The sequence below is a fragment of the Arachis hypogaea genome, chromosome 10, assembly GCF_003086295.3.
Source record: "Arachis hypogaea cultivar Tifrunner chromosome 10, arahy.Tifrunner.gnm2.J5K5, whole genome shotgun sequence".
In the NCBI taxonomy this organism is placed as follows: Eukaryota; Viridiplantae; Streptophyta; class Magnoliopsida; order Fabales; family Fabaceae; genus Arachis; species Arachis hypogaea.
Genome location: NC_092045.1, coordinates 94,599,834 through 94,613,596, shown reverse-complemented (window position 1 = coordinate 94,613,596; position 13,763 = coordinate 94,599,834). Strand labels below are relative to the sequence as shown.

The 13,763-nt window shown below is 31.7% G+C and overlaps 1 protein-coding gene across 1 annotated transcript; it reads left to right on the top strand.

The window, feature by feature from the left end:
- Window positions 1-6,603: 6,603 nt before the first annotated feature.
- On the top strand, window positions 6,604-13,275 carry LOC112715982 (transcription initiation factor TFIID subunit 5). Its single transcript, XM_025767825.3, has 19 exons — window positions 6,604-7,111; window positions 7,223-7,304; window positions 7,459-7,537; window positions 7,636-7,733; window positions 7,827-7,883; window positions 7,988-8,075; window positions 8,157-8,266; window positions 8,840-8,947; window positions 9,090-9,241; window positions 9,605-9,715; window positions 9,798-9,867; window positions 9,972-10,011; window positions 10,684-10,848; window positions 10,976-11,052; window positions 12,054-12,170; window positions 12,249-12,514; window positions 12,643-12,738; window positions 12,826-12,898; window positions 12,984-13,275. Exons 1-19 carry the CDS (start codon window positions 6,954-6,956, stop codon window positions 13,035-13,037), a joined length of 2,001 nt encoding a protein of 666 aa, XP_025623610.1. The 5' UTR covers window positions 6,604-6,953; the 3' UTR covers window positions 13,038-13,275.
- The last annotated feature ends 488 nt before the right edge of the window (window positions 13,276-13,763 follow it).

The window sequence follows — 13,763 nt, the reverse complement described above, 5'->3', positions numbered from 1 at the left end:
AACTTGCTGGTTTTTTTACGAAAATTTGAAATAAAAATAAGAAAGGAAATGAAATTAAGAACCAATAGATTACATGTAATAGAGAGAAAAAATAGAAATCAAACATATCTCTAACTCAAAAAATAAATCCCTCAGTTGGATTAAATTATCCTACAAAAATTTATATACATGTATTGAAGGATATTGCTAATATATGATTTATTTTTTACAGTTGAACTTTTTAGATAGTGGATCAATGGTGCAATCAAATTTCAACCATTATCATGGACATATTATGGATTATCAGTTCAGAGATTCAAAAGAATACAACAGATTTTTCGATGTTTATGTAAAGGCATTTCGATATTTTGTAACATAGTTTCGATATAATCTATGCAATCCTTTTTTATGGAAATGAGGTTTATTTTTTATATTTTCTTGTTTTGTTCTATTTTACCATGTTATTGTTTATTTTGAAATTAGTTTCTTTAAATTTTTAAGAAATTTGTTTATTTAAATATATAGTACACATACAATTCAATAGTTAAGCACTATATAAATTCAACCTACATAATTTCTAATTTCATAATGAAAATTTACAGAAAAAATTATAAGCATTTTTCGTGTTTATTTTAATAGTTTTTTGTGTGTTCGATGTATTACAAAAATTATTCTTCTTTTTCTATATTTTGTGAACTTGGATTCATTCAGATTAACAGGATTTCAATACAGTACAGACAGATTCATAGAAGTTTAAATTTGTAAAAAAAAAAAATTTATGAAAAACTTGAATTGAATATTTACAAAGATACAAAGTATATGTTTGTTTTAACTATACATTGCACAAACAATTCAGTAGATGACCAATATAAAAATTCTTAACAATTTACACCATTTAAGCTATCTATTATCAATATCTCCTTATGAAAATTTACAGTAAGAATTTAATAATTTAGTAGATGGCTTAGAGAGTCTGATAGTTTCATATTTTTAAATGACTTTATCTCTCAGTTAATTTATTTCATTGAAAAAAATGAGTGAAGTATATTCAACTATAAAATGATCAATTTGTTCCTACAGTTTAAAGAAATTTATTTATTAAATTCTGTTAATTTAGTAATATAGAGTTATCTACTTTTAACGATAGTTACCTGTTTTTAATTTTTTCATACATATTTTTCTTTTTTTTGGATCAATTATTTCTAACCATTGCATCAAATATATTGTACAATCTCAACTAAAAACAAAAATAAAATAATACATTAAATTAGGATAGTAACAAAAAACACAGTAAATTAGGTTAATAGGTATCAACAACATCAAGTGTATCTCAATTCACATAAAACATACCGCTATTATCTCTTGATTGCATCACACAGTGTGAATTCAAAAAGACATGCAACTCAAGAAAATCTATGGACTAGTTACAACAAATTCATGAAGACATCCACAAAATGACTCCAAAAGCACTACAATAAAATTCTATGGACTAGTTACAACAAATTCATGAATAAAATCTCTCAAAAATGGACAAAAACATATGTAAATCACTCAAACATGCACAAAATAACATCAAAAGCACTACAACAATATTTTATTTCCTAGTTACAACAAAAAAGGACAATAACAACACCAAGTGCACCTCAATTCAGACAAAATACATCGAAATACAAACTAAATATACCACTATTATTTCTTGATTGCATCACACAATATCAGTTTAAAAAGATATGCAACTTAATCAAACATGCACAAAATGACACCCAAAGTATTACAACATATTTTATGGGCTAGTTACAACAAATTCATGAGCAAAATCCCTAAAAAAATAGAAAAAAAACACATGTAAATCACTCAAACATGCACAAAATAACTTCAAAAATACTACAACAATATTTTGGTGCCTAATTACAACAAAAAGAGGACAATAACACCAAGTGCACCTCAATTCAGACAAAATATATCAAAATTTGTTACTGATTACTACACACTAACTCAGTTCAAAATATGCAAACGCTCAAATATGTACAAAAACACATTCAAATTCCTCAACATGCATGTAAATATAGGTTAAAATATACGAAAAATACTATGTAACATTTTTACACTGACCTAACAATGTTATCACCATATGAACAGTATAATGAGAATAGTAATATGTACTTTAACGCAAGAACACAAAATGAATCTACTAAATAAATAGAAATATGACTATCTAGTATTTCATGATCGAAAATACAAAAGAGAAAAGTGAAAAAACTGGACGATTAGTGAACAATACCTTTAATAATCTTTTGTCTTCTGTTTCTGTATTTTTTGGTGAAGATTTCGAATGTAGCTTTGAGATTTCTTTGAGTTTTTGCGAAGATTTTGAGAGATTTTTTAGAGATGAGCAACATTTGAAATTTGATCGTTTTAGTTTTGATCGAGGGAGAAAAAGTATTTTTCATATTAACGTTCGTACTAGTGAACAGTTGCGGAAACGCATATTTACACACTCTTTAATCTGAAGTTATTTTTTGTTAGGTTTGAACCAATTCGATTGGATTTGGTTACTAAAAAAATTTGTATGTATAACATAACTGATGAATTTATATATGATTAGATTAGTTAAAAGTTTTATTCTGAGTAGATATTAATTTATGGTAAATACTTACATGTAATTATATTATTATTATGAAGTTAATAATTAACAGATATTAAATAATAATTTAGTAAAATATATCAAATCATCAAACGATTTTCAACTAACAACTTTACATGTACACAATTATACGTGAATTTTCACCTTAATTTATATTTCTATATAATATATATATGTGAGAAGGGTTAGGGTATCAATTTTTTATACTTCTATACTATATATTATAGAAATATAAAAAAGGGTCATTATACAATTATTTTCTTAATATACTATTATTATATATAATTGATAAAAATATTTTTTATTATTTTAAAATTTAAATTTAAGATTTTTTAATTAAATTATAAACAATTTATCATTTCTATTAATTTTATTTTTATTATGTTTTTATATATTTAATAAATAAAAGAATGATGAATCAATAATGTGTCTTACTAGCAATATAATATATATTGCTAATTTATGTTATAAAGAGATATTAATATAAATAAAGTGTTATTATAAACTAAATAATGCTATATGTTTAAATTATTTTTAACAAAATTTAATTAAATTAATCTAATATAATAAAAATTAATTAAAATTAATATTATTTTAAATTTTATTGTTTAATTTAATTAAATTTAGCTCATAAAAAAATTTGGATACCCAACATTACCCTTATAAATTTTAGGGCAATTTACCTAAATAAATAGAATAGCAGAATTCTTTACCTAAATGTGCAAAACTGATTGTTGTTACGTACATGTGCAAAAACGTACTCTATGTAATCCGTGGCAACCCACCACGGTTTACGAAACCTGCATAAACCGTGGTAGGTCACAACGGTTTAGGAGCAAAAAATATTGAGTGTAAACCGTGATAAGTCACCACGGTTTACGAAGGATGGATGGCATGCATAAACCGTGGTAAGTCACCACGGTTTATGAGGAAAGTGGCTTACACATAAAACCCGGTAACCCACCGCGGTTTATGTGTGTGTAGCTATATAAGTAACTTACACATAATAAACGCCTCACATTTCGTCGATATATCCTGCCACGTGAGCGACGCCATTTAGTCGGTACAAGCGATCCTCACCCTCCATTGACTATTCAAGCAACAACTGCACCAAAGTGGAAGTGTTCCTCTTCGGTTGAAGGCCAAGCAATCGGTGAGAATTAAGTTTGGGAAGTTGAAGCTATTCAAGATCACTTTCAAGGTTAGGTGCTGGATTGTTGTGGATAATCTTAATGCTAATAACTCCATTAGAATCAAGAGCAGTAGCTGCAAGTTCAGACTCAAGTTATAGATCATAATTCTTTGGTGCTTATTATAACTATTGTTCATTATAATTACTAATAGTACAATATATGCCATATATATTGCTATGTATTACTATATACTATTTTTTTTATATGGTCTCGGATTGAGATTATTATTTTATTTTTTTATTTTTACTTTACAGATGGAGATTTATATTTTAAGATTTTTCTTAGTTTTGTACTCTTGATTATGTATTTTTCTGCCATTACTCATGCCCATATTATTTTTTGGTGATCATGCTATAGCTTATATTATATTGTTATATCCTTTATACTATTTTTGGTAACATGCTATCCTATATATATGTTTAATACTTTATTGTTAATTTTTTTTATTATTTTTAATGTAACATGATACAAAGTGTACTAACAAAATATTTAATTACAGGATTTTTGTGAAAAAATGTATATAGTAGTACTATCTTTGGAAAAAAATAAATGTTCTGTTTGGATTTTCTATATTAAATAATTACCTTATTAACAAAAATTTAGACAAGATTACTTATATAGCTACACACATAAACCGCGGTGGGTTACCGGGTTTTATGTGTAAGCCACTTTCTTCATAAACCGTGGTGACTTACCACGGTTTATGCATGCCATCCATCCTTCGTAAACCGTGGTGACTTACCACGGTTTACACTCAATATTTTTTGCCTCTAAACCGTTGTGACCTGCCACGGTTTATGCAGGTTTCGTAAACCGTGGTGGGTTGCCACGGATTACATAGAGTACGTTTTTGCACATGCACGTAACAACAATCAGTTTTGCACATTTAGATAAAGGATTCTGTCATTTTATTTATTTAAGTAAATTGCCCTAAATTTTATTAGCGCAATCTTTTTTATGCGTTATAACTTCTTGCAAATTAGTGGATGTACCAGACGGATAATATATTTTATCAGATCAGATACAATCACGCCACATAAAAAATTGGAACCTATAGAATTATGTCATATATCTAAAAATGGGGGGTCACGAATATAGCTTAATTATGTTCTTCACCTCCAACAACGATGGCTGACATTTCATAGTTCATACCTTTTAGGAAAAGTGGCAACACATAACATGCTATACGCGACTTGTGTTCCCCAGCCCACATCTCTTAGTTTGCTTCATTTCCCTAACCACCAAAATAATGCAAATTAAAATTGAAATCAACTAGTGGACAGTAGTGAAAGTTTGGTAGAGAATAATTCAACTGGTTAATTAATATTGTTTCGTAATCAAATAAATATTGCTCAGGTACTTTGCTCACTTTCCATTTGAGGCTATAAATAAAATTTTAAACAATCATTTTTGTTAAGTTTTTGAAAAACGCTCTACTACTATTACTATACAGGTTGCGTTCTAGTCTCGTAATTAATAGTGTTTGCTCACATGAAAATATTTTTATATAGAAATAATAATTAAAATTGATTAAATAATTTAATATATTTAATTAAATTAATTAATATAATATATGTCTATATCTTATTTATTATTTTTAAATAAAAACATCTTTATACGAGTAAATTGTATCTATATATGTTTTGCTATAGAAAAAAATTGATAGTATACAACATGTGATTGAGAGAGAGAAAAAAAAAACCATACAGACAAAGTCTATGTAAATTTAAATATAACATAATTTAAATTTCTGTTCAACTTGCAGAGAATGGTGGTGAAATAATGAAACTTCATAAAGGGAGAGGAATTTAAAAAGTAAAAGCTGGTTTTAAGAGGAGTGAAATCTCATCCATTCTATTATTCATTCTTAGTTTTAAGAGTAGTAAAATTTCACCCATTCTATTATTCATTCTTATTTTATATATACTTACTTACACGTTTATTTTATATACAAAAAGAATAACAAAAATAATATGCTAAAAAATTATCCTAACAAATTTATTACATCACTTCACAAATTTGTACCAGATTTTTCAAAATATTCATACAACATTATTTTTTCACATTTTTCACCAAGTTGTTACTTTATACGTCTATACGTCTATTATATTACTAATATCCTGTCACCAAAAAAATATTACTAATATCCTCCCTCAAACCGAATACCAACATCTAAATATTTACAAATTTCAAACTACATAATAGAAAATAATATTTTTTTCCCTCAATTTCAACTAGTGAACCGACTATTTTTCAACCAATATAAACCAATTTTTTAAAATTCATTTTATCCTAAATGTTAAATTTTAAACTTCAATTTATAAATTCTAAATCTTAACTTCTAACTCTAAATCCTAAATTTTCTAAGAAATAAATATTTAAAAAATAATTTTACAATAAAAAATAACAAATGTTGGTAAATTAAAATTATATTTAATTTTGATGCATTGATAATATAAAGTGTTTTACACAGTCGTGCAATTTTATCCGTTCTTTTAGATGATCATTTATGTAGTTAATATAAAAGATAGTTATTTTTACTGACGCTTTATGTAAGTAGATACACGTGTAAAACTATTTTATACCAACAGTGTATCAAAATTAAATTCTTAAAATTATTCTCTAGTTTTTGTTTTTTGCTTTGTGTTATTTTTGGTTAAATTCTTAAATTCTTAAAGATCCATACAAAGCCCAAATTGGAGTAAGATACTTGAAGTGTAGTCCAAAAAGCTGAAAAGAACGTGAAACTGACCCATTTTGGTCCACTGAGTGAAAGAATAACATTCTGTGCATGTAAATCCATATTTTTTAATTCTTGGGTCGAAACCTCTTAGTGAAAGCCCATTAGAAAATCGCTCGGGAACCAGAGACCGGCTGAACCGAAACCGTTCTGAGTTCTGAGTTCTGACTTTTGACCCAAAACGACGACGCCAAACCCTTGCCTCGCATTCTCATCTCCGATTCGGAAACCGCAATTCCTCTTTGTATCAACATCATCTTCTGAACGCACAGAAAATAGGAGAAGATTTTAACGAAGAGATTAGTTCTGGTCTGTGGAATTCGAGCGAGAGAGAGAGAGCGCTCAAAAGTAGTGTGTGAAGTGAAAGAGCAAAGAGGTATTTGAATTCATTTGAAGAATGGAGGAAGATGAAATTGCAGGGTACGTGACAGCGTACCTGAAGAAGAAAGGGTTCACGCAAACGGAGAAGATCTTCCAGGAAGAATTCCAAACCAACAAGACCAATTCTTCCCCTCTCGAACCAGACATTGCCAAGCACATTCTCTCTTTCTCTCAGTACATTATTCCCCCTTCTTCGTTCTTACACTTTCAGTTTAGGAAAAAACCGCTTTTTCATCTCTCTATGTAGCGATGGAGCTAAAATCTAAGTCCACTTTAATTTTGCAGGTTGGAGAGTGGCCCTGCAAGATTTCACGATGGTTATAGCAGACTAAGATCATGGACTCACTGTTCCCTAGATTTGTACAAGGTTCTTAGTTACTCTTTTTTATTTTTTATTAAAAAAAATATACATTAGGCCTTTTCATTTAATTTTTTATTGTTGAAATTCGTTTATACAAGATTATTATTTCGTTTTAGTTGCTGGCTTGTGTTTAGTTATAGTAGCGGTTTGTGAATTGCAGCATGAGTTGCTTCGTGTGCTTTATCCAGTGTTTATCCATTGCTTTATGGATCTTGTTGCAAAAGGGCATGTTCAGGAAGGTATTGAAATATCCACCTAAGTTCCAAACGGCCTGCGGCATGTGTTTTGTCATTTATGCTTCTACTTATGAGATTTTGATTGTGGTGTGTATTCTCAGCTCGGCACTTCTTCAATACCTTCCGTGAAGATCATGAAATGATGCACTTAAGGGACCTGCAAAAGTTGGAAGGTGTTCTTTCCCCCACTCATCTGGAGGTTAGTTGCTGTGTTTTAACTTGGAAGTTTCTTCAAGTTGTTCAATCTTTAGCAATCAACATTATATAATCCTTCATTGTTATTCTGACTCAGGAAATGGAATTTGCCCATTCGCTTAGGCAGAGTAAATTCAACATAAAAATATGTGAGGTAATATATGATTCTCTATCAGCTTATGTTCCCAGTTTCATTTTCTTATTAATACAACTATTCCTTCATCCAAAACAAGTAAATTCAATTTCTTTTTTTGCTAGTATTCCTATGAGCTTCTATTGCAACATCTACACAGTACACAATCCACTACTATACTTGGTATTATCAATGAGCATATTAACTTCCAAGGTACATTTATTTATTTTAAGTTGCTTCTGCTTATTTGAATTTCTTGTTGCATGTAGTTCATTCTTCATTGTCATAATGCAGTTACTCCTGGACAACCTAGCTCAATTGTTGATGATCCTGAGGCTGTCACCCTTAGTGGAAGCAGCCAAGATGCAGCAAACCAGATAAATCAGAAAGAAATACATTGGGGGGTGAGTCCATTAATATATATACAAAACTTTGCAAAATGAAAGTTAGAAATTATATTGCTTATGTTCTTTCAGTTACCATTGCTCTTGCTACCTTTTGTTGTAGTAGAAGTGTTGCCATGCATGAACATAAAGCTTCATTTTGCTAACGAATACTTCCATGACATATATTAGTTAAGGAAAGTTATTGTGTTGAATGTTCTATGTCTATTACATGCATATATAATGTTAATATTCGTATGTTCAATTATTAATGTTATTTTTAAAATATGTTTTAAAATCCCAGTTTTGACCATAATAGTTAATATTTTTTAGCCCTTCACCTTGTCATTTTACTGCTCCAACGACTTGTTTGGTTTTTTAAGGCATTGGATTAGTGGTGCATAGTTGGCTGAAAAAAGGGATTAAATTGTATGTACTGCCATCATAATCCTTGGTATGGGGTTAGTTTCTGTTGGCAATAATTATTGAATAACAGACCTGGCATCATTGCCATCATTCAGCATTGGTTTGTGATGTACAGTATTAAGGACTTATTCATTATCTTGTTTCAATCTCATTATCCTTATTCTGTAGTTGCTTGAAGACTCTCTGGAAGAGCGACTGGAAAAGGCTAGCTCCTTGCTTTCGGATTCTGAGAAGGGTGAAGGGGAAGCAAAAGAGGGGGAGACAGAGGAGAATAAGGTATGTGTTTTCTTAAAATGAACCTTTTGCTCTGTCTACAAAATGTATGGATACCAATTAAATTATTTCAATTACTTATAATTTTCTCAATCCACTGGTCAAATGCTTTCTCACTTTTGTTTTTGGCATGTTTCTCCTTTAGAAACGACCAGTTGAAGGAGGAAAGCAAGGTGCCTCGATCAAAAAGGTAAAGAAGGACAAGGGCGGAAGTGCAACAGGGAAAAACACCAAAGCTGAAGTTAATACTGTATCTGCAGCTCCACGAGTTAAACCAGAACTTCCCATGCCCATAATGTATTTTTCACGTTTAAATTTTCATTAAATATGGTTATGAATTGAATATATTATGTAGATCAAATCAGGTTCACTATGCTTTCCTGTTCATTTTTGGGATGAATTTGAGTTGGTGTTAGTATCACAATTCTAAACCACTTTAATGATATTAAAGTAAGAACAAAGCTTAAAAGGTCATTTGATAGGATTTGTACCCCTCGAAATAATTTTTCTTGGGCTGAGAAGGTTCTTTACTGTTTGATTTGTGTCATTGTTAGCTGTACAATGCAAGATGTTAGAATATTTGAAGTTACAGTTTTCAGTTACAAGCTTGTAAATTTGTGATTTAATTCCATTGAATTGTCTAATGGTGTATTCTTGCAGCCCGAGTGAGGTGGAACAGTCAATCCTTGAAGATTTGAGGAACCGTGTACAACTTAGCAGTGTAGCACTGCCATCAGTTAGCTTTTATACTTTTCTAAATACGCATAATGGGTAATGTCTAATACTTGGTCAAACAATGTTATTATGTTTGGGGTTCTGTTGCTGACTACTTATATTTTGGTGAACTACTCAGTTTAAGCTGTTCATCAATATCCCATGATGGATCATTGGTTGCTGGAGGATTTTCTGATTCATCACTGAAGGTACTTTTACTTCCTATTCCACCATCTAAGAGAAGAAATCTCTATTTGTAGTTTTATCTTTACCTTACGGTTGAATTTTATGTTAATCTGGTTTGTCTCCACAGGTTTGGGATATGGCAAAGCTTGGAGAACAGACTGCCAGTTGTAAGTTTGTAGTAGCAAAATATGTTCCTAGACTAAGCCTTTACTGTTGCATTCTTTGCTTGATAAATGTTAATGTGGTTAGAAAAAATGATGATGTTCAGAGGTTATGATTTTTTGCCTTGCAATGTATCTGCTACAGTGTCTAATATATTTATATATCACACCCTGCAAACAACTATATATTAATTTAACTGAGATATTGTGACGTAGTAGTCTCTGATATGTAATACCTTTTTAGATCTTAAAAGTGTAAAACTTAGTTGAAAAAGAAAAAGCTCAAGTGGGATGAAGAATTTGATACATATCAATATGAGATTCTATTTCAAAATGTTTGGGAGAAGATTTAAGGACCCTAGGATTAAATGATGTTTTTATAATTTACATGCGAGAGTGGTTCTTCAAGCAAGGATGGTGCTGGTCAGGTCTGCCAATCTACTTGTGGCTACTTGAGCTAAAAAACTATGCCTATTTCTGAAAACACCAAGGTCTCTAGTAAAATAAAATATATGGCAGTTGAGTTGAACTAAACAAAAATTGAGATGCTATTTGACAAAGTAATCTTGATTGGAGAGAAGTTTATGCAACTCTTGTAGCATTTGTACATCACCAATTGAGTTTTATCTTCATGTTTTTCTTGCCATAATGTCCATTTGACAATGCTTTTATCATCAGCTCTTTCACAGGATGAGAATGATACATCACAAAATCCACAAATGGGGCAAAGTGGTGGCGGGAAAAGGCAGTATACATTGTTTCAAGGTCATTCAGGGCCAGTTTATGCAGCCTCTTTTAGTCCAGTTGGAGAGTTTATTCTTTCTTCCTCAGCAGACTCAACTAGTATGTACATGATTTCATGTTCTTCCTCAATTTGTTTCTTCACTTCAGGTCGTAATGTAGGTTTCGTTTATCTTATGTTTGAATTTGAAGCTTATTCTTAGACATGAATTTTATCTGGATTATGCAGTTCGATTATGGAGCACGACTTACAATGCAAATCTTGTTTGTTACAAAGGTCACAATTACCCTGTCTGGGATGTTCAGGTAAACAACTTGTACTTGAATGAATAAAATAAAATAAAAATTAAACAATGATATGCCATGTGTTTTTATTTTGGAAAAACTACCAAAAATACCTATGAAGTTTACGAACACTGACAAAAATATCCATAAACTAAGGAAATTAACGCTGCACCCATGAAAGATGGGTTCCGTACGACAAAAGTATCCAAACCCTAATTTTTTGTTGTATTTTTAATAAAATTCCCAAACTACCCCACCCTCAACCTCAACTCACTTTTTCAACCTTCCATAACCCACCCTGCACCTTTAAAACCTTTGCCATGGAGTCCAAAACTACTCCTAAAACAGACCAGGCCGAAATCGATGGTGGTGGTGGGGGTGGAGGATCGGACCTCAACCGGTTTAGTCATAAGTTTACTGAACCCTCTTTCTGCATGCAGCAACACCACAACCCCTCTCTCTTCTCAGGTGCGCGACGACGGTGTTCGTCAGGCGCGCCACGACAACGTTCTCCTCGGCTGGGACAGGCGCGCCACGGCGACGTTCTCCTTGGTTGGGTCATAGGCGCGCAACGAAAGTGTTGTAGTTACCTTAAGAGTGAGAGGAGGAAGCAGTGAGAGGGGAGGAGATTGGCGGTGACCTGTAGGTGGGTGGCGGACGGCAATGAGGAGGTAAGAAGAGAGTTATGTGATTATGTGAGGATTTTTGAGGGAGGGAGAAGTGAGGAGAGAGGAAGAAGTGAGAAGAGAGGGAGTGACGGTAGAAAGGGGTTAGGGTGGGGTAGTTTGGAAATTTATTAAAAAATTAACAAAAAATTAGGGTTTGGATACTTTTGTCATACGGAACCCATCTTTCATGGGTACAATGTTAATTTCCTTAGTTTATGGGTATTTTTGTCGGCGTTCGTAAACTTCATGGGTATTTTTGGTAGTTTTTCCTTTTATTTTTTTGTTTCATGTTAGGGCATTGCCTGCCTGTTCATTTTGATTATAGAATGCCATGTATTTCTTTTCTCTATGCAGTTTAGTCCTGTAGGGCATTATTTTGCCAGCTCTTCGCATGACAGAACTGCTAGGATTTGGTCCATGGAAAGGATACAGCCGTTAAGAATAATGGCAGGGCACTTGTCTGATGTTGATGTGAGTTATAAATTCCAATATTTTTCAGTTATAATATGCTTTAGAAGCAAAGCTTACCCATTATATGATCCTATTTAGTGTGTGCAATGGCATGCCAACTGCAACTACATTGCAACTGGTTCAAGTGACAAAACTGTTCGACTATGGGATGTTCAGAGTGGGGAGTGTGTCCGAGTTTTTGTTGGTCACAGGAGTATGATCTTGTCATTGGCAATGTCTCCTGATGGACGGTATATGGCATCTGGCGGTGAAGATGGCACGATCATGATGTGGGACCTCTCTAGTGGCCGCTGTCTCACACCCTTGATTGGTCACACATCATGTGTCTGGTCACTTGCTTTCAGGTGATTCCTGTCTTGATCAAAATATTTCAACTTTGATCATTGTTTGGAAGGAAATTAAAGGTCTTTGAAATTTCTATATCTAACTATTTAACACCACTTATGCTATCAACTATTTTCGGATGTATCAGTTGTGAAGGTTCTGTTCTGGCATCTGGATCTGCTGATTGCAGCGTAAAATTATGGGATGTAAATACGAGCACTAAGGTTTCCAGGGCTGAAGAAAAGTAAGCCTGCTATGGCGATCACATATAATTTTCTACAATAATTTTGTCCCATTGGTTGGAATAACTGAATGACTTTTTTACCTGTAGAAGTGGGAATGCTAGCAGACTCAGATCACTGAAAACATTGCCCACCAAATCTACTCCAGTTTATGCTTTGCGGGTTAGCTCTCATATGCTTTTTTACCTAGTTACATGTTTTTATCCAGTTCAATAATATAATATAATGCTTGTACTCTTGAAAGCAGTTTTCTCGAAGGAATCTTCTATTTGCAGGTGGAGCTCTTGCAAAAAATGGCTAATGCATTTCCCGAGTAGGTCTACAAATATCAGATCAAAGTGGCAGACCGAAAAAACAATGCTTACCAATTACCATATTCCCCATAAGTGCTATGTATTCAATTTTTTGTTTTGTTTTTAACTATTCCTGTAAATTTATTTGAACATACTTTTTCCACTCTGCATTATGTATCGTGAATTATTCTGAATAGGAGAGTTACAAGTTTTTGTTACATGGAACTCAGTTTTCTCTTTGGTTAATTTTGGTTCTGACGATATGCATAATTGGCTGGCATAGACATTCCTCCCGGGTAATTTACATACATAAATTGAATGAGGATTAAAATTACACAGATATGGTAAATTGAATTTGGTTACATGTATGTTTTGTTTGATCCTTTATGTAAATCGAAACAACTAAATTTGATTTATATAATACTGATAGCAAATAGTAAATCGAATTCATTGAATTTGAATTATCCTAGGTATAGCCCATAGTTAAAGCTATTGAACTTGATTTACAAGAGAGGCATGTAAGGTAAATTGAATTAAATAGATTCAATTTATAGGAAACACCATCTATATAAATTGAAAACAATTGATTTGATTTAATATTGGCATATTCTATATAAAAATTTGAATTATCTTGATACAATTTATAGTCACATTTTACTGTTCCCACCATACTCCACGTGAGAGAGTAATCTCACACTACAAATGACAAGGTTCAAAATTATGGACACAGACAT

What these genes read in the sequence shown, in the direction of transcription:
- LOC112715982 (XM_025767825.3), top strand. Translation starts at nt 6,954, where the DNA reads ATGGAGGAAGATGAAATTGCAGGGTACGTGACAGCGTACCTGAAGAAG. An exon ending in ACCCTGTCTGGGATGTTCAG is followed by an intron (nt 11,053 to 12,053) that starts GTAAACAACTTG and finishes TTCTCTATGCAG; the next exon opens with TTTAGTCCTGTAGGGCATTA. An exon ending in GGCACTTGTCTGATGTTGAT is followed by an intron (nt 12,171 to 12,248) that starts GTGAGTTATAAA and finishes GATCCTATTTAG; the next exon opens with TGTGTGCAATGGCATGCCAA.